Source organism: Diabrotica undecimpunctata, chromosome 10, assembly GCF_040954645.1.
Source record: "Diabrotica undecimpunctata isolate CICGRU chromosome 10, icDiaUnde3, whole genome shotgun sequence".
In the NCBI taxonomy this organism is placed as follows: domain Eukaryota; kingdom Metazoa; phylum Arthropoda; class Insecta; order Coleoptera; family Chrysomelidae; genus Diabrotica; species Diabrotica undecimpunctata.
Window position 1 is genome coordinate 27,888,904 of NC_092812.1, and position 22,624 is coordinate 27,911,527.

The following is a 22,624-nucleotide window of genomic DNA, read 5'->3' on the forward strand; positions in this document are numbered from 1 at the left end:
CAATCTTTTTAATTTTTCTACTTTCGGCTTCTGCTCCAACTGATCAATTTGATTTTCTAAAACATTTTGCCGCTTGGGATAGTTGAAAAAATTATAAGTGGCTTCTACGGTTCACATACAATTTCGAATTTCTGAGACAGAACATCCTTGAGAAATCGCAAGATTAAAACTATGAGAGCAACAATGCACATAGATAGCTTTGGGAAATTCTTTTCGAACAACAGATTGTACGCCTTTTATATGACCACTCATGGAACTGGCACCATCATATCCTTGGCCAACTATATTGTTACCATTCAAACCTAAATCTTGTATAAACGAGCAAATAGTATGAGCTAGTCCAGTTCCGGTGGTTTCAGTTACCGAAAAAAATTCTTCATGAATTTTATAATTTTCTACAAATCTAGCGCAAAATGATGTGATGCTGAATTGTACCACTAATATCGGTGGTATATAAATTTCATCACACAGAATACTAAAAAATTTCGCTTCATTTACTCGTTTTACCAAATTTTCTAAAACTATGGTGTTAAATATAGAAATTATTTCATTTTGAATTCGCCAACTGATGTAAGTCGCATTTTGTCCGGCAGTTTTTAAATGATTGGTCAAAATATGATCTCCAGAATCCATTCTAAATTTAAAAAGTTTCCTTCTCCTCTTTGTGGTGGGGCGTTAAAATCGAAAGGTCCAAAATCGCGATGTCCTCTAAAAGATTGCCCCATTTTAGCAAGAAAAATAGCCGCCTTAATAATAGGTTTAAGGGATTCTCTATTTTTTTCTATTTGCAATTTTCTTCCTTTATTAAGCATTAATTGAATATTGTCCTTTTCTCCAGTATATGTTGCTAGAAAATTAGCCGCTTTCTCTAAACACTTTTTATGATAGAGATTTTCGGAATGTTTTTTAAAATCTTCCCTTGCGTCCTTCCATTTTCTAAATGGAATTTTAACTAATTTTCCTGCGCTCAATCCTTGCTCTCCTACAACAGTGGAAAATAACGCACAAAACTTGCAGAACGCAGCATCCATTGTTGGTGAATATACCAGCCAATTCCAGTCAGTTAACCAACGCATCTGAAATTTTAAGTTTCTGGGACCGGAAGATGGAAATTTGAATTTAGAATCCGGAGACCAAGGCTTTTCTAAAAGCTTTTTTTTTAAAGCATCGTCTACCTGTAAAAAAAATTCAGTTTTCACAAAATATTTAACGAAAAGATCGTGACAATAGGGGAGTGCCGGCATAACTTCTTATACCGTGTTATTGCTATATGTAGGTTAATGGAATTGTATGTGTGCTTATTACTAAATTGTTAATCTTTTTTATAATAACACTTTAATTTTTATAATTTTATTTTTATAATAACACATTGTAGGTAAGTTCTTTAAAATTTAGAAATCTTAAATTTTTCCTTAAAAATTTTGTTTAATGATTTTAGTAATTTTCAAAATGTGTTAAATAAAATATAGAATTTATTCATCATATACATTTTCATTATTATCCATATAGTTTTTTTATAATTATTTATAATTTTCTATAATTTTGTTTTAACTTTTTATAAATTTATTTAAGTTTGTATAATTTTATTTATTTTTATTTAATTTTACCTAACTGTATTTAATTTTATTTAATTTTTATAATGGCTTATAAATATAATTATAATTTTATTTAATTTTAATTATATTTATTTGATTCTATTTAATTTTATATAATTTTAGTAATTTTATTTAATTTTATATAAAAGTAATTTTATTTAATTATATTATTTAATTTTATTGAATTTTCTTTAATTTTATGTAATTTATTTTATTTTATTTCATACAAATATTTTAAAATCAAAATTAGCCAAGTCGTTCTAGAGTTGTTATAAACAAAAATATATTATATAAAATTATAATAAAAGTGTATATGTATATATATATATATATATATATATATATATATATATATATATATATATATATATATGTATATATTATGTATATTAAGGTATACTGCAAGGTTACTACACCCGTCTCGATTTTTCGAGTCACGCTAACTAGGATTTCGGGTTATAGTCTAGGCGGAATCTGTGTTGGGTTGGACATTTTCCATAGGAAGCTATTTTTTTGCTGAAATCGCTTCAGGATGTACCCAATATCGATAATCACGATATGCGCCAGTCGCAAATCCTGTGCTAAATTTTTTATTTAACAAAATCTGAAAACAATTGAAAATTTCTCATTTTTTTGCTCCTGTTTTCGTTTATAATTCGGAAAATATTGATCCTAGAGAAAAAATTATAAGAAGTCAAAAGTTTCGTTATTAAATTTTACACAATATTCCGTTAGCTAGAAATTGAAAATTTAATGTTTATTGTTGAAAAAATAGCAATAATTGGAAAAAAAGTACAAAAAAATGAAGTTAATCCTTCAAATGTTTTCGACTGTCTAAACTTGACTTACAAGCTCCATATTCCGCCTAGAAAAACCTTTTAATATGTTTAAAACGTGTACTAAATTTTGTTAAGATCGGTCGGATAGGTTTTGCATAATAATTTTGCAACCCAGCCTACTGGAAAAAAATCGCAAATTTTCAAATTTATTGTAGGCCCTAAATAAGGCCCTCGGATAGTTGCAAATTTTTTTACACATAAAGGAAGGTTCAAACTTTCAAACGCTTTTTGTAAAATTCAAATCGGTTCACTAGGAGAGCCTAGAAAATTTTTAAGTTTAAACATTTTTTATATAATTAGGCTTATAAACAAATTGAATACCTTTACGAGCTTTAAACATATCAGTTTCAAAATTTATACACTTAAAGAACATTAAAAGACGCTTCTTTAAAAAAAAAGATACATTCGGCTTACTGGTTGCCGAGATATTGAAGGTCAAAGTTGGCATACATTTGCCGTGTAACCATAAGTGATAGAGGGCTCGTTTTTAAACAAATACCCTCGTCTTGTCAAGTACTTTTTATATGAAAAGTTTTACGTAATGCGCTTCATGGCAACATCCATAAAAAAGACAAATAAAAAACCGTTTTCGCTTAAAATGTCGCTCGGAATGCATGACAGGTGGTGGTGGGGAACATTCACTCGAAATGTGAATCGGTGAGTTCAAAATCATAGCGCGCGCTAAAAATTGCATTATTTCGGCTTCTTGTTAACCAATTTTGCTCCTTTTTTTTTAATCGATGTCTCGGACGACAAGGATTTCAAATATCATATTTTCAAATACCATTTTTAATTGCAAATTGGGAAATTTGCAATAAACAATTGTATGTTAAACAAGTAATTGCATTTTTTCTTCATGCATTTTTTTTGAGCTTGCAATTTATACATTGAAGTAAATTGTTACTTTTAGTAAACAAATATGTATTTATAAATTGTTAATAAATAATTTAAATTGTTAAAACAAAGGCGAACGAAAAAAAATTTTTTTTCATAAATAAACTTCATTTTGACTCAATCTTCAATCATTTTTTTTAAGTCTTTTTCTTTTTTTGGAAGGACAAGGATCTTCAGGTCTTATTTCTTTCTCAAAACCTTCATTTTCCATTTCAATATCTGCATCCTCAATCTGTAAATTTAATGTTTCCTCCCCTTCATCTGTAGCTTTATCTTGTGCCTCTAGAAAATCTAAGGAATCCATCGACTCCATATCCATATCTCGTTCAACTTCTTCCAATATTTACTGTGTTCAATATTTTTACATGTCTGACCATTGCAGTGAAGACAATAGTCAGAACATTTGAGACCATGTTTGATATAACTGCATGTTTTTGTACAAAGTTTTTTACATTTGCAACTAATATTTCTGAATAATGAGTCAGGTAGTAATACCTGCTCAGTTTGTATTGGCTCAAGACCATTTTGAATTAGTTCCCACCCCCACTCAGTAGCATTCAGGTTATTTCCAAGCCACTGCTGTACTTGGAAATATACACGAAGCGAGTATTGCTCAGCTGCAGATTGTGTTGGTGGCAGCATGGACAATAGAACATTTTTGCAACCTTTTTTAAAGCACAAGTAGCGAATTTTATTCAATGTAAATTCGCACTTCGAGTGGCCCATATACAATACCGATACAATTTTAATTGCGTCTTTTAATGTTCTTTAAGCGTATAAATTTTGAAATTGATATGTTTAAAGCTCGTAAAGTTATTCAATTTGTTTATAAGCCTAAAAAATGTTTAAAATTTTAAAAAATTTTCTAGGCTCTCTTAGTGAAACGATTTGAATTTTACAAAAAAACATTTGAAAGTTTGAGCCTTCCTTTATATGTAAAAAAATTTGCAACTCTCTGAGTGCCTTATTTAGGGCCTACTATAAATTTGAAAATTTGCGATTTTTTTCCAGTAGGCTGGATTGCAAAATTATTATGCAAAACCTATCCAACCGATCTTAACAAAATTTAGCACACATTTTAAACATATTGAAAAGTTTTTCTAGGCGGAATATGGAGCTTGTAAGTCAAGTTTAGAAAGTCGAAAACATTTAAAGGATTAACTTAATTTTTTTGTACCTTTTTTCCAATTATTGCTATTTTTTCAACAATAAACATTAAATTTTCAATTTCTAGCTAACGAAATATTGTGTAAAATTGAATAACGAAACTTTTAACGTCCCATAATTTTTTCTCTAGGATCAATATTTTCCGAATTACGAAAATAAAAGCAAAAAAATGAGAAATTTTCAATTGTTTTCAGATTTTGTTAAATAAAAAATTTAGCACAGGATTTGCGACTGGCGCATATCGTGATTATCGATATTGGGCACATCCTGAAGGGATTCCAGCAAAAAAAATAGCTTCCTATGGAAGATGTCCATTATGGTCTGAATTTCTACAGATCCCGCCTAGTCTATTCGTGCAAAACATTATACCGAGCAATAAGAAATATACACTTAAAAACTTGTATGTCTAGACCGTCACGCAAATAAGTTGACCGTTAACCTCTATATTGATTTAAGTATACTTACTGATTTACAAAGAATAGATTTACAAGAAATATAATTGATAAGTATCCCTGGTTGGTGAAAATGGCAAAATATCCAAAAATATAAGTATAAAGTATAAGTAATTAGAAAGTAAAACGCCATAAATTTAATATTTACTAAAAATATCATTTTAAAATACATTTTGTAAAGTATATTTATTATCAAAATCAATTTTAATAATAATACTGCCATAAGGAGATATTTTTCTCAGTGTAAAAGCGTTCAGAAAGTTAAATAAAACAATAATTACATATATATATATATATATATATATATATATATATATATATATATATATATATATATATATATATATATATATATATAATAATTACATAATATATGAGTTGCCGACTAAACTTACCTTGCTTGCTAATTCAGGATTTAATCTTGGCTTTTTTATAACAAATGTATCCATGATTAATAGTAAACCACACAAAGTTTCACTAACTAATGTAAAGTCACCAATGTCACAAATTTTGAAAACATACAAGCTCAATTAAGTCTACTATAACGTATCTATATTACACTTCTGCACCTGCACTAATATTTTTTTAGGCAAATGTAAAGAACATAAAATTAAATGAGAATTACGTGATTCCCCGAAGTTTTTCATTCAATACACAAAGGCATGCGTTTGCGTTACACTTCTTTATTGATATGTAATTATTCGGCTGGCAATGTTGCCAAAGCTTATAATTTAATCGTTCTTTATGAAAATAATATAAAAGTACACAATAATAATTATTACATATTTAAGGTGATAATTTAATTATTAAATTAGCGATTCGGATTTTTTGTATTGTGTGTTAAATACAAGTTATATTTTCCTACTATTCTTTATATATTTTTTACTTTATATGCCCTGGGGGGGGGTTAACCTCCAAAACCCCCCCCCCCTGGGTGCGTCACAGGTAACAATTAACCGATTTGAAATATTATTAGGAATAATAATTTAACTATACGTATACTTTAAAAGGTAAGTTAATTTTTTTATAAAACAATTTGTGAAAAAATAAGAAAAATTCAATGTTTTCCCCCTTTTCGTTGCTTTATTTCGGCAGCTATACATTTTAGAAAAAATTTGCAATGACAAAAAAGTTTTACAATTAAATTTTCTATAAGATAAAATTGATTGATTAATTGTTATTGCAAAATTAGCAGAAACAATTTAAAAGCGGTCAAAAATCAATGTTTTTGAATAATTTTTTTCAGCAACGATTGAAATCAATGTTTTTTAAACAACTGTACAATTTTTAAGCTAAAAAACAAATACAACAACTATTTCAATTTTCAATGAACATTTTTTTCTAAACTTATGTCGAATGTTCGGCAAAAGATGCGTATTTTAAGAGAAAAGATTAAGATTGGTCAATTCGTCCCAAAGTTATGATCAAAAATAGCTTAACAAGTAATCGATCCGGGATTTATTAAATTTAATATTTAATTAAAATTAATATTTATTTACAAGTGAATAAATTTAGATTAATTGATAAAAAAATAGTACAGTTAACATTGATATTCTAACCTTAACGAACAAAAAAAAAACGAAAAAAAGACGTAATTTTGCGTAAGTGAGTATTCATTTATACGTAAAAAAATGGAAAATAAATAGGGAAAAAGAGGGCACAGTGAGACAGAGGGAACAGTGAGACATTTGCCAATATTTGGTAAATTGAATTTCGATTGTTGGCACCACTAAAAACAAACCTAAGTTGGCTATGCCATTTATCTTTTAGAAGCAGTGACAGTTTGAAGCGTTTTGTTCTTAGTCGATGTCAAGTGTTCAGTCATTGTCAAAGTAATTGTTTTGTTCGAAATTTTAAAGTTTGTATGAAAAACACTATTAACAATAAAATTGTGGTGTTGATAGTTACCGATAGTTTCGTATTTAAGGTAAATCTAAAGCATGTTATTTTCTTACGCATTAGTTTCAGAAACACTTTTAATCATTTCACTGAAAAAATTGTGATGTAGATACAGTGAGACATTTCATATGTGGGTACAGTGGGACATTTTATCACTGTTCCCTTATAAATTTATGTTGTTTTCCTTTCGGTTAAAAACTAAACTAACTAAACTAGTCATTGTTTATTTGCAGTATGGCGTGTCCCAAGAAAACTGCAAAAACCGTTGGTCGGTTCACGGACGAACAAATACGCTGTCCTGCCACTGAAACAAACTTAAGCTTCCAAACTTTAAGCAGATATATAAAAAAATACAAAGAAGCCCCAACTTGTAGGATGAGTCCTAATTACAAAGTTAAACAAATTTTTTCGTCACAGTTAGAAGAAGTTTTTGTTCAATACATTGTGACTTGCTTAAAGATGTTTTAGGGGCTAACTGTAACAGACTGTCGCAAGTTAACCTATGATTTGGCCAAAGCTAATAATATTAACCTACCGGAAAATTGGGAACAGTCAGGCCAAGCATTTAAAGCTGTTAAAGCCGTGAAAGCATATCCTGGATCAGACGTGGCCTCAGATCACAATCGATTTATAGCCAAAATTACACTCACCCTTAAAAATATTAAAAGACATCAAAGAATCCCTACAATAGACACAAGAAAACTTAAAGAACCTAAAGTAAAAGAATGCCTCCAACATGAACTGCATGTGAACTGCAACAAATTGAACACAAACACCAATGATATTGACGAGTACTGGAATCGACTAAAAGATTGTCTACTTGAACCCTGTAAAGAAATACTAAAGACTTCCTCAAGGAGAAAAGAGGAATGGATGAATGACTAGATACTCAATATGATGGAACAACGGAGACAATTTAAAAACAAGGATAACAATAAATACAGAGAGATAAACCACGAGATTAGACAGACGATAAAGCAGGCAAAAGAAAAATACTTTGAAGAGCAATGCAAAGAGATCGAAGACAAAATAAATATGATCTGTTTAACCTACACAAGAAAGTCAAAGAACTGGCAGGACTAAGAAAACAAAATCCCACTTGTGCAATTCTGGATAGAGACGGTACTGCTATAACACATACGGACGAGAAAATACAAAGATGGGCAGAATATATCGATGAATTGTTCGATGATGAAAGAGGAGATCTGGAGCACATAGAACTTACGTCAGAAGAAATAGGTCCATATATTACAAAAGAAGAAATATTGCACGCATTAAAAACAATGAAGAGCGGGAAAAGCCCTGGACTTGATATGCTTCCTATAGAAATCCTAAAAATTCTAGATGAGAAGCACATTGATGTTTTAGTGACACTCTTGAACCAAATTTATAGTTCAGGAGTATTACCCAAAGAGTGGTTAACATCTATTTTTATTTGTCTCCCTAAAAAGAAAAACGCAAGAGAATGCAGCGATTACCGCACCATTAGCTTAATGTCTCATACGTTAAAGTTACTACTTAAAGTCATCCATAACCGAATATATCACAAACTGGACATAGACGTAATAATACACAATTTGGTTTTCGCAAAGGCCTAGGAACACGTGAAGCTCTTTTTTCACTCAATATACTAATACAAAGATGCCTGGACGTCAATCAAGATATATACGCATGTTTTATTGACTATAATAAAGCATTCGATAAAGTACGACATAAACATTTAATGAATGTCCTGAAATCAAAGAAGATTGACTACAACGACCTCAGGATCATATCAAATTTATACTATAAACAGCGAGCAAAAGTACGTGTTAACGAACAGCTGTCAGAAGAAATTGAAATTAGATGTGGAGTAAGACAGGGATGCGTATTGTCGCCAATTCTTTTCAATGCCTACTCCGAAGAGGTCCTGAAAAAAGCTCTTGACGGTGAAACAGCTGGAATAAAGGTAAATGGAGTTCCCATTAACAACATTAGATATGCGGACGACACTGTGATCTTAGCCGAAAACATTGAAGATCTTCAGAGACTGGTGACCAGAATAGCAGAGTATGGAAAAGAGTATGGTCTAACAATGAATGTCAAGAAGACGAAATTTATGAGAATATCGAAAACTCAAAGAAATAACGAGAATCTTCTAATAAACGAAACCAACGTCGAACAAGTGGACAAATATGCATACCTGGGAACAATGATTAACTCCACGAATGATTACAATCAGGAGATAAAAATAAGAATAGAAAAGGCTAGAGCAAATTTCAACAAAATGAGAAGAGTTCTATGTATCAGGGATTTAAAACTGGAACTAAGAGTTAGGTTGGCGAGGTGCTATGTTTTTTCGACTTTATTTTATGGAATGGAATCTTGGACCTTGAATGCGACATCAATGAAAAAACTGGAATCATTTGAGCTGTGGGTGTACAGAAGAATTCTGAAAATATCATGGACAGAACACGTCACAAACAAAGAGGTTCTGGGAAGGATGAACAAAGAAATGGAAATTTTAAATTCAATAAAAACAAGAAAATTAGAATATCTCGGACATATTACACGTGGAGAGAAATACACCTTGCTCCAACTGATTATGCAGGGAAAGATCCAAGGAAAGAGAAGCATAGGGAGGCGTAGAATGTCATGGCTGCGCAACCTGAGAGAGTGGTACGGATGTACATCAAATGAACTTTTCAGAGCAGCCGTCTCAAAAGTCCGAATAGCTATGATGATTGCCGACCTCCGCCGCGGAGATGGCACTTGAAGAAGAAGAGGCCAAGCATCAATAGATTGGTACAAAGGATTTCGAAAACGGCATCCAAATTTGAGCCTACTAACCCCCGAAGGTTGTAGTTTAGCTAGGGCAGCAGGAATGTAAAATTATTTTTTGAAAAACTAGAAAATGTTTTAAGAAGGCATAAAAATTTCTCAAATGGTCTGAGAATTTATAACCTGGTTGAAACGGGGACTTTGACAGTCGCAAACAGTTCAGCTAAGGTTCTAGCCCAAAAGGGCATCAAGCAAGCTTCGATAAATCAAAGTGGTGGACGAGGAACATTAGTTACAACGTGCTGCATTGTAAACGCCTGTGGTAGTGCAGTGCCACCTGTGATGGTATTTCCACGGGTACATTTTAAAAGTCATATGTTGGTAGGAGCTCCTCCGGGCACCTTAGAACTGGCTACGAAAGCCGGCTGGATGAACACGCAGTGCTTTATAGAAGTAATGAAGCATTTTATCAAACACACCTTAAGTTCAAAAGAAAACTCTTCGCTCTTAATAATAGACAATCATGAGAGTCACATCTCAATAGAAGGAATTAATTTGTGCAAAGAGAATGGTGTTACAACCATAACAGTTCCTCCTCATTGTACACACAAATTACAGCCACTTGATGTAGGTCTTCTAAAACCTTTTCATATATTTTACAATGACGCCTTACAACACCAGCAACTATAATATCATGTGTCATCAATTGTAGGAGTGGCCTATCCCCGAGCAATGACTCCTGTAAACATAGCTGCAGATTTCAATAGGACAGGCATTTTTCCATTTGATAGACATGCCTTTAACCAAAGAGATTTTCTGGCGAGTCATGTGACGGTTAGACCACCTCTCCCAGAATCGTTGGAAGAATTATCTTCTACTTCTACTAGTGAAATTCAGCTTTATCAACTTGACGAACAAAGGAAAAAGACACCAGAAAAAGATATTAAACTACAATTTGTGAGTCCTGTGGAAATACGAGGATATCCAAAGAAAGCCAACGTACCAGCAATACGCAAAACAAAAAGAAAGGGAAAAACAATAATCGCTACAGATACACCAGAGAAAGACGAGCTACAAAAAATTAGACCGATTGAAAGAAAACGGCGATTGAAACTGTGAAGGTTAATGATTCCAAAGAGGAAAAAATAATAGAATCTCATGACTCTTCTTCTTCAAAATTTTCAGTTCACGATTCAGATAGTATGAGCCTTGAAAATTCAGATGATGAAGAAGATTTTACCAATTTAACAGTTGACCAAGTGATAGTTTCAAGGATTCAATTCAAAGATTTCATATTGGTTAGACTTGATGCCAAAAATAAAACAGTGAAAAAGTTTTTGTGGGGCAAGTTGTGAAAAACAATATTATGGCTCGGCTGTCGAAGTTAACTGTATGAGAAAAAGTTCAGAAAACAATAAATGTTTTGTATTTCCTAATGTCACGGACATTAGTCATTCAGCCAGATGCAATAATAGATTCTCCAATCAGACAAATACACAACTCTGTTCCTAATAGAAAATTAACGGATAATTAATAGAAGAATATACGACAAGGAAACTTACAGGGTCACTTGCTTCTCGTCTAGGGGCCCATCAAGACATTCTTAGTAGACAAACAAAACTGGACCACGGATAAGGTGTTATAACATTTAGGGTAAACAAAGGATACAAATCTAAATTTCCACACGATCATGAAAAATTCCATTCTCGCGTACAAATTCTATAGAACTGTGCATGTGTCTGACAAGAAATCTATAATGATATTATATACTTGTTGTGAGCCTGTAGCCAGTAGCGACTGGATATTGAATGGTGCATACATATTAAATTCAATTAATTTTTTGTAGAGAGAGTTTGAATGCTGTTGAAACTTAGGACATTCAAAAAATATGTGATCAAGATCACCTAGTTTTCCGCAATGTTTGCAATTATTATCTTCAATCACATTTATTTTATATAAATGACTTGGATAACACGCATGTCCAAAGCGTAGTCTATTTATGGTAGTTATATATTTAAGTGGAGATTTAAAATTCTTAAACCAAGTAGTTTGTGGAATAACTGGTTGTAAAGTGGTGTATCTTGTTGGGTTTGTAAAGCAGTAAAGATTCCATTGATCTTTCCATGTCGATAGCTGATTTTTTTAAAAAATCGTAATGGCATCTGATACACATAAAGAATATGACAATAAAGTGCCCGATATTATACTGGTTTTAGCTAAGTAATCTACATATTCATTATCTTTGAGTCCAATATGTGCCTTAACCCAAATAAATTTTATATTAAAGCCAGAGTCTGCTAAGTGCTTTAATTGATCCTTTATTAAAAAAATATAAGGATTACTAAATGTTTTGGGCAAACAAGTATTTTTTATGTTCTGTAAAACTGAAAGACAATCTGAAAGAATTACCGATTTTTTAATATAAGAGTTTTTAACATATTTTAAAGCTTCGAGTATGGCCAATGATTCAGCCGAGAAAATTGAAAACTCATTGGAAAGTTTGTACTTAAATTCAGAACCTCCTGAGGGTAGAAAATAGGCACAGCCAGTCCCTTCTATTGATTTAGATGCGTCCGTGTATATAACTGTGGCATCACTATAACAGTTCAAAACAGATCTCAGAATATTGTTGTTCAATTTGATGTTATCACTATATGTGGGTATTATAACTTCAGTTTTATGGAAGAAAGCAAAGAAGTCTAAATTTTTGTCCACTTTGGCCAAATTCTTTGAAAAAATAGAATTGTTCTGTAAAGCAGTGCACAAAGGTGAAGATGGCTTTTTAATCCAATATTTGTAAGTTAGGTCTGATTCGTTAAGTTGACATATACTGGAAAATAATTTGGGATTTGTTGAGTGGGCTTTGAGTACCCATTTTTCGCTTAATAAATTTCTTCTAATTTCAAGAGGAGGTTCATAAGCTTCAACATGTAGTGGTTCTATAGGGGTAGATCTCATAACACCTAAACATACCCTTAAGGCAGAATTTTGAAAAATGTCAATTTTTCTTAGAAGATTTCTAGACGCGGAACCATAAAGAGTAGAACCATAATCTATAATGGATCGTATATAAGCTCTGTAAAACAATAAAGATGTTTCAACATCGCAACCCCACCACACTTTAGTTGTCATTCTAAGAAAATTACTATCTTTGTTGCATCTATTCAGCATATATTGTATGTGTTGTTTCCATGTCAATTTTTTATCCAGTATAAGACCCAGGTATTTGACATGGTTTTTAAATGTAAAAGATTGATTATCAAGAACTATATTTTGATTTAGAGAAAGGTTGTGTCTTGTAAAGACAGATACTGCTGATCTGGCAATTGATAAATTTAAGCCGTTCTCTAAGTACCATGGGAAAAGAGAACTCCATACTCTGCTTAGGTTTTGCATACCGTTTTCATATTTCTTACTTTCTGTATAGACACAAAAGTCATCTGCATATTGTATTATTTTAAATGGAATGTTGTTTATTTCCATATTATGTATGTCAGAGGTGTACATATTAAATAAAATTGGCGATAATACCGAACCTTGTGGTATGCCGTGATAGTTGTGTCGAGGTCCTATTAGTTTGTTATTATGGTCTCTGATGTAGATTATCCTGTCTGTACAGAAACCGATAATTGTGTTCGCGAAAGCAATTGGCAAATGAAAGAAATTTACCATTTTAGGTCAAATTGTTAACACATTAAAAGAATCGCATGTTACCAGAGGCCGTCATTTTTTTGTAAATTTAGTAAATGATACTATTTCTTAAAGTATGTATGAGTGATCCAAAATGTGTTTTTCTTCTCTTTTTCCAACAAGTCTTAAAAAACAGCAATAAATTTCGATTGAAGAGACTGTCTATTAGTTTGAACAATAATAAATCAAAAAGATACTGTTGTCTCACTGTTCCCCCAAGGAAGAGTACAGTGAGACAATTGCACGTATTATTTTGTTTGAGTAAAACTTTTTTCTATACGATATTTTTGGTACTTTAAGTGTTCATATGTATTACCAATTAACCTAGTCATGTCTTTTCGCCATACTTTATTTCGCCATACTTCTCCATTAGTAAATAAAAACTTAAAAAAAAAAATATGAAGACCTAAATTTTTTCGTCTCAGTATACCCACGTTTGCCCTACTTATAGTCTATTAAAAGTATAATATTTGAATGTTTTTACTCACGGGATCCCAGTTAAAAAAAATATCACAATTTGTCCACTAAAAGCTGACATAATTGAAATTTTGTCGCGATTTTAGATTTTCCTGCACTTTTAAAGTTTTAAATCAACATTTTAACCAGGTTGCACAAAAGAAAAAAGATGAAAATTTATATCTACTAGGTACCGGGTACAACAAAGGTAATTGTTTAAAAAAAAATTCCTCAAACCTTTGTACGTACTATTGTTGTAAATGCCGGTCAATTTTGCTCGATCATAAGTTCGGAACTAACTGAAAAATCTTAATGTTTTTTTTCTCTTAAAATACGCGTCTTTTGCTGAACTTTCGAAGTAAGTTTAGAAAAAAATGTTAATTAAAAATTTAATAAGTTATTGTATTTGTTTATAAGCTTGAAAATTGTACAGTTGTTTAAAAAAATCCCTAGGTTCTCCTATTCAAATGTTTTCAATGATTCGATTTTTATTTGTCATTAAATCCTATTTTATAGGTAAAAAAACTTTCATGTATTTAAAACTTTTTTTGTTGGCTCTGCATAAGTTTGAAAATTTATAACTTTTTTAAAAATTTAGATTGCAAAATTATTTTGCTATCTATTTGATAGATATTTGTGCTGAAATTTTGTACAGTGCTTTCTTACATTTTAAAGATTTTCTGGGTGAATTTTGCAAGTTCTATGTGATTCTTAAATACCTGAAAAAAATTATTGAAAAACATTTATTTTTGACCCTTTTTAAATTGTTTTTGCTAATTTTGCAATAATAAATATATGTTTAATTTGCAATCAATTTTGTCGTATAGAAAATTTAGTTTTAAAACTTTTTTGTCGTTATAAATTCTTTTTAAAATGTATAGCTGCCGAGATATAGCAACGAAAAGAAAAAGAACATTAAATTTTACTCATTTTTTTCACAAATTGTTTAATAAAAAATTTAGCCCACCTTTTGAAGTTTACGCATAGTTAAATTATCATTTCTAATAATATTTCAAAGCGATCAAAGCAAAAAACTAAGATTATAATACGATTCACACAATTGAGGGTGTTTTAGAACAGATACCGCCTGGAATAAATACATTCAACAGCTATTCGTTAGGGGTATGACTAGTAACATCAGTAGACAGTCAGTCATGCCCAAAATTATTGATTCACCAATAAAATGAAAGAACTTAAAACTAGTTTCACTGAATAGGCGAGTGAAAAACCTGTTCCTAATTGATTTGACTAATAGCAAGTTTTGGGTGTTATCGATAATAATTTATAACTGGTTTTGAATTGGACGCACATTGGCAGTTACTACCTTTGGAATAATATTCTGTTAAACAGGAAATTAGAAATATTTGTCAATTTAGAGAGTCAATAGGTTTCTGCAGTGGTTTGTTTATGCTGCTCGAACTATTTAATTGTCGAAATTAAATTAATCTAAGGTAGGTCACAAATAAGGCCCCGTTAACGTTTGAATTTTTTTTTAAAAGGAGGCAGTTGAATTAGAAAATAACAAAATAGCTTTAAAAATGTCAATTAACTTACCGACAACCTATACTACTGTCATTTTTACTAATATATTGTAATAAATATTAATTGCTTTTAATTTTACTTTTTTTGCAAAATGGCCTTATTAGGGCCAGGTGTTCCAAATATGGTCAATAAAAATAAACCACTTTGTGTTCATTCGTGTTAAAAATAATAATTACAACTGACTGCAAATGAAAGTCAATTTTATTTTACGTAATGTGTTGGAAAATCAAACAATATAATTTTGAATTATTTATTTACAAAATGAATATTTTTTAAAAAGTAAATTTTGGGCAGATAAATGCGTCTTTGTCGGATTGTGTAAGTCCTACGCATTCTTCATGCATATATCGTTCACAGGCTAAGCACATCCTCATATCTCCGATCTGGTCCTCGTCAAAAACGAAGCAGTACCATGATTCCTTATGGGACAGACCTCGCTGTGATGACTTTGTTAATGGCCTCTTAATTGTACTGCTTGTAGACTGCCTGATCCTCCCCGATTTTGCCTTTTATTGCTTGCTCTATCTTTTCTCGCAGTATCTTTCCATATAATCTTCCTATTGATGATATTACGCTTATTCCTCTGTAGTTTTCGCATCGTTTTCTATCTTTTTCTTAAATATAGATGTCATATATGCCTCCATCCATTCCTTTGGGAGTTGTTCTCCATTTATGGCTTTCTGAAATATCCATTGTATCATCCGGTGTAATTTTTTTGATCCGTATTTTATAAGCTTAGGTGAGATGCCTCCAGGTCCCGGTGCTTTCTTATGTTTGATTGCTTTTATGGCCGTTCTCATTTCCCTATCTGTTATCTCTATTTCTTGTTGTGGGGATCTGCTTCGTCTTCACCTGTTTTCTTTTCCAATGAATTGTGGTCTTTGTTCTGTTAACAGTTCCTTGTAATAGTCCTTCCATTCCTTGTCCTGTATATTTCCCAATTTAATTTTTTCTTTTGAGTTTTGTTTCAATCCTCTCAGTACTTTCCATGACTCCGAAGTTCTTGTACCTCCTATGTATGTTTTAATATTTAAACAGGTTCTTTCCCATTCTTCATTCTTTTGTTGTGTTATTTGTTTTTTCACTTCTCTTTTTCTCTATATTCTTTATAAATTTCTTCGTTGTTTGTAGTCAGCCATTTTCTGTATAATTGCTTTTTGTCTTCAATTATTCTTTTTGTTGGTTCATTTATTTCATAATAGTGCTGTTTATTTGTTATGTGTTCTTTTTCTCCAAGGGCTTCGAATGCTGCTTGTTTTATACTCGCCTTTATATGCTCGTATATTTCTTCGATGTTGCCGTATCTAAATTCTATTAATTTTTGGTCTAGACGTTGTTGGTCTTATTGATTGTTCTTGGAGTAGTTCTATATTGTATTGTTTTTCTCTTATAGTGTTCAACGGTTCTTCTGTAGAGTGGGTCTTGTTATGTTTCCAATTAATGCCCATGCTCCTCTTTGATCCATCTTTGATCTTTATTGTGGTCCGTGTTTCTTGCGTCCATGTATATTTATGAATATTTTTATGTCTGAAGAATCCGTTGGTGATTTTTAGGTTGTTTAGTTTGCATAATTCAATCAGACGTTCTCCGTTATCGTTTTGTTCATCCTCTCCAAATCTCCCCACTACTTTATCGTTTTCTTTCCTTCCCGTTCTGCCGTTAAGGTCTCCTGTTATAATTATCTCCACGTTCTTCTTAATTAGCTCTATTTGATGTTGAAGTTGTTCCGTGAAATGTTCTTTTTCTACTCTCGGGGAATCGTCTGTTGGTGTATCACTGTCTCTTTGCCGTATATATCTATATGCATTTTAATTATTTTCTCGTTGATTGGTTCCCATGTTCTAACCCTGTTCTTCCACTTATTTTTCATTAGTATTTCCACTCCTGCCTTTGCTCTACATTCTTTATTAACTCCGCTCCAGCAGTGGATATGGTCTTCTATAGTTTCCGTTCCATTTCCTTTCTTTCTATTATTTTCTAACAAAATAATAATGAAACCTATTTTTCTAAACCGCAGTTAAAGGTAACATTTGTTTTAGATTTATAGGAGTTTATAATTGTAAACCAAAGTCAATCGACAAGTGTTTTAGTCAGTATATCTTGAACCCACAACCAGACGCTGTCGCTGTCATTGATAGATTTTTATAAAAAATATAGAGATAGGGTAGGGAGTTTCCAAATGAAGTCCATGAAAATAAATATAACTAACTAAGTAAATAACTTCTTCTTCTTATGGTGCCGTGCACCTATAGTGCGTTGGCGAATTATCTTAAGGTCAGACGTCTGTCTTTTGCGGCATGCAAAAGTTCGCCAGTGTTAGTTACGCCTGTCCAGTTCTTTATATTTCGCAGCCACGACATTTGTTTGCGACCTACTCCTCTCTTGCCTTCAATCTTTCCTTGGATAATTAGTTGAGGGATTGCGTATTTTTCCCCTCTCAGGATGTGGCCCAGGTATCCAATCTTTCGTGCCTTGATCAAGCTGAGCAATTCTCTCTCAGTATTTGCTCTTCTTAGGACTTCTTCGTTTCTCACCCTATTTGTCCATGGTATGCGGAACATTCTTCGCAAGGTCCACATTTCGAAGGCTTCCAACTTGTTAATGGAAGATATTTTCAACGTCCATGTCTCCATGCCGTATAACAATATGGACCATACATAGCACTTAACCATTCTGTAACGGAGATTGAAGGAAAGATTGCGGTTACAAAGTAGCGGTTTAAATTTAAGAAATTTAAACCGCTTACTTACATAATGTAACTAATACTTATTTAAATAACTTACATAATGTTAACTTGAATGAATTTCACTGCAAAAATAGATGGCGAGTAATTGAAAGAAATTATAAGAAATATATAGATGAGAGTAAAAAACTGTTAGAGGCCGCAAAACATTTGAATACAGTAATGAACTGGATGATATATTTGGGCAAAAAAGAAATGTCAATCCTGAATTGCTGTTATCTAATGAGACAGTTGCACATCACATAGTGGAAAGCCTGCAGATGTAGCAACTGTTAAAGCTAATGTTCTTAGTTCTACACCACAATCACTTAAAAGAAAGAGAGAGAAACCTGTCAGCAAAAACAATATTCTCCAAAAAATGTATGAAGACAAAAAGGAATTTTGTATAGAAATGCTAAAAATTCACAAAGAAAAATTAGAAGTGATGAAAGAAAAAAACAAAACAAAGATACTATTTGAAGCAGAAAGACCTTCAGAAAAAAGAAAACAAAATAAACTGAGAGAGAAGACGAACGAAATACTTAGTATCAAAAGAATCTTTACCTACTGAAATATTTTAATTTTTAGCAAAGTAAATTTAAGGTTAAGTTTGTAACAGGTTTTTTTAATAAAAAAGCATCATATCGCTGTCCCGGTGGAACATTAATGTAACTGCAAATTTATCGAAAATGAGTTTATGTTGTGATTGGGTCCAAACTTGGTTACCCCATTCGTTAGATCACTGTCAGACGTGTTGTTCAGCTTTTAGCCACAAGGGAGCAGATGCGTCATATTTGAAAAATCAGCCGAACTCGGAGAAACAATGACAGAATGTATAGTTGTGCTTCGATAGGTATTTTATGTTATTGTTTTTCACAAATAGGCAGAAACATTGACGTAACTGTATTCTGTGTCATTTTTCATCTGAATTTCTTCTTATTGTGGGGCAACATTGACGTAATGTTGCCGTTTAAAATGTTCAAATAGGGTATCTGAAGAGAGAGACACAGTTTAAAAAGTATTGGTCATTAGGGTCCTTGCAGAGACAGTGAGATTTTTTGGTTTCTTGTATTCAGCCACTTAAGTTGAGCTACCGATGTATTTCTACATCAAAAACTACTCCCAGAAATACAAATTGTGCATTTTTCATTACAGGCAAGGGAAAACAAGAACAAGTATGTAAAACGTTTTTGATTAATACTTTTGCAATAACTGAAAGAGCTATTCGCTCTATATTTAAGGCAGTTTCAAGTAAAAAAACTACTATTATACCAGAAGAAAGTAAGTAAGCACGGTGGCAGCTCAGTTAAATTAGAAATTGAAAATTTTGTCGGTGCCAGGATCTATTCCAGGTACCAGGCTGAAAGAGCTATTCGCTCTATAATTAAAACAGTTTCAAGTAAGAAAACTACTATTATACCAGAAGATAAACGTGGGAAGCACGAGAGTCACAAGAAAATAAGTGACAAAATTTTGGATCCTTTTCGTAGCCATATAAATTCAATTCCACGAATTGAAAGTCACTATCTTCGAAGTGATTTTTCGAGGCAATACATAGACGGTGGTTTAACTATTGCGGAACTTCAGAGGAACTATATAAAGGAACGAAAGGAAGCAAAAGAAGAAGAGTCAGCAACCTACGATTGTTATTCTCGTATTTTCAACAGTGAATTTAATATAGGGTTTTTTATCCCGAAAAAAGAATCTTTTTTAAAAAATCCCGGAGCAGAAGAAAAATAGAATATGCAAACAATGACTTAAAAGCAGTGTTACCTGTACCAATAGGACAAAGTTCTGCATTTTTTTACAAATCTCGCTTAAACTGTTATAACTGAGACAAAAAAGCTCAAGTCTCTGAAGCAGATAGCACTTGTGAAATTAATAAAGCTAGCTTTTGGAATGAAATGATGGGGAATAGAGGAGCTATAGAAATTGGATCTTGCGTTTATTAATATCTAAAAGAATTGTCCATAACCAGCCCAGAAGTTGATGTAATTATTTGTTCCGATAACTGTGGGAGAAAACAAAAAAAATTTCTAATAGCCATGTACCTGTTTGCTGTCAATACTTTAAACATCAAGTCTATTACTAACAATAATTACCATTTAAATGGGAAGAAGCCACAATTAAAGGTTAAAGTACGTTTATTGACGTTTCAATTTCCACTTCGGAAATCGTTCTCAAAAATCAAACATTTCAACTAATGTTTGTATTTTGAGAACGATTTAATTGTGGCTTATTCCCATTTAAATGCCAATTACTTTAACATGCCACAAGAAAATAGCTTCAGAACAATATTACTAACAAGTACCTTGTTCGCGGTCACACCCAAAATGAAGGTGATTCAGTCCACAGCATAATAGAAAAAGCAGTGAAAAAGGCAATCAAATCAGGGCCTACATACATTTCCGAGCAATACGTTGAATTAACTAGGAATGCTAAGAAAACAGGAGCTCCTTTAACCGTTAAAGAAATGGATTTCACTGAGTTTTGCGATGTAAAAGCACTGTACAATGAAAGGGGACTATATTTCACCAAAGACGAGGAAGGCCGTGACTTCAAAATAACTGAAGTAATGTTACTTCAAATCTTAAAAGGAAAAGATTACTTCCTGTATAAAAAAAGTTATAAACAACCAACGTGGACGAAAGTTGATGTTTGCCAAAAAAAAGGAGTCGGAGTTCATCCGAATTGTTTTCATCGAAATGCCAGTTGTGTAGGGCTTACTCTTCAAAAATTTCTTTAGGTGATAACAAACTAAAAGATTTGAAACAGTTGCTTTCAAAACATATTCCTGAATTTTGTAAAGCCCTTTATGATTCAATTTTTCGTTGATACTTTTTTTGTAATTTGAATTTTATTTTTAAGTTCCTTTTTATTAAAAATGTTTGCTTTTACTACAATTTTCAATTTGTTTAATAAACTTTTTCAATGACTTTTTGTTCTTATTTCGATGCCACCTTTCAAAACTAGCTAGGTAACCAAGAATTTTACAAAATGAATGTGTATGTGGAATATTTTATCTTTAAAACTAAAATAAATTCTAAATTTTCCTTTCTAAAATTAAATTCTAAATTCTTAACTTTTCATCCCTAAATTTGATCCCCAATTACAATTACGTCATTGTTGCCTCAGTTATTGTTCTTCTTGTTCGGTTTGTCTTCGGTCTTGTTCTTTTTCCTACTGACATCTGTTTGAATATTTTGTTTGGTATTTCGCCTTCTTCCATTCTTTCTACATGTCCTACCCAACGCACCCGTCCTATTTTAATGAATGTTATAATATCCGGATCCTGGTATATTTTGTATAGTTCAGAGTTGCATCTTCTTCGACATATTCCGTTTTCTTTTGTGCCCTTATATATGTGTTGCAAGATTTTTCTTTCGAAGGTGGCTAACAACGTTTCCTCTCTTTTAGTGGGTGTCCAGGTTTCTGAGCCGTATGTTAGTACCTGTCTTATTAGGTTTTTACATATTTGGCATAAACATGGATAACCACTATCCCCTAAAATGAAATAATCTGCGCTTTTTACAACTATAGTTTCAGCTAACGGCGAAGTTCTGAAAACTATGCTGTCTTTTACTAATCCTGGATAACCGACAAATAGATCCCTTATTCTTCTTTGGTGGTCACAAACTACTTGCAACTAAAATATATATAAACATTCTAGTCAGTTTTTAAGGTTATAAGATATGTATTAGTATGCGATAACGTGAATAGAATAATAATGTTTTCTGTTTAAGTATGAGTCTGGATCATTTATTGATTTGTCTATTTTAATGTGGCTCCCATCAATTACTCCAAATCACCAGGAAACTTGTTTTGCCTAAAGTTTCTCTCAATTTCCATTTTCTCTCTACCTGATGGCCATTTAATTACTTGAGGGGCCATATTGCTCAGGAAATATGTTAACTTTCTAATTAATTAAAAAATAGTGCTGATAGCAATATCGATGCAGTCTGGTGACCAACGAACCATAAATATATTAATTTTTGTTCATATTCTCCAAGCTTTCCATTGCCACCCGCTTTGTAACGAAAATATTGTGAATGCCTGAAGTGGTTCGCAATATTTTCAGCAACAGCACTAACACGAAAGTGTTCAATAAATTCCCAATATTTGTAACTTACACCGTTTCTTCAAGATAATTCTTATTTTTAGGCCGTATACGTTCATCTAGAATTTGTATAATATCTTCATCCGACGAGAATTCTTCAATGCCAAACACCTCTTCATCAGAGGAAGAACTTTCAGAAAATTCCTGAAATATATTTTTTCACTTCATAAGTTAATTATTTAATCATAATTTTATCACGTATAATTACCATTTAGGAAAGACCTGACCATATCTCAATGACAGAAAACTCAGAGGTGCATAAGATAAACAAAGAAGAACTGAAAAAAGAATTGAAACAAATGAAAAATGGAAAAACACCCAGGCCTGGAGACATTCCCATCGAGTTGGTGAAACATGGACTGGATGCTCTTTTGGAAAGCTTAGTGAATATTTTTAATAAATGCTTAATTGAAGGCCAAACGATTCCAGACGATTGCAATTTGGCCGACATTAGCCCCATTTATAAAAAGGGAAACAGAAAAGAATGCGGA

General features: G+C 32.0%; 1 protein-coding gene across 1 annotated transcript; it reads right to left on the reverse strand.

Moving 5' to 3' along the window:
• Positions 1-608: 608 nt before the first annotated feature.
• LOC140451670 (uncharacterized) lies at positions 609-5,396 on the reverse strand. The gene is made up of 2 exons (XM_072545514.1): positions 5,343-5,396; positions 609-1,175 (listed from the first exon to the last, which is right to left on the reverse strand). The coding sequence occupies exons 1-2, from the start codon at positions 5,394-5,396 to the stop codon at positions 609-611; spliced, it is 621 nt and encodes a 206-aa protein (XP_072401615.1).
• Positions 5,397-22,624: the final 17,228 nt, after the last annotated feature.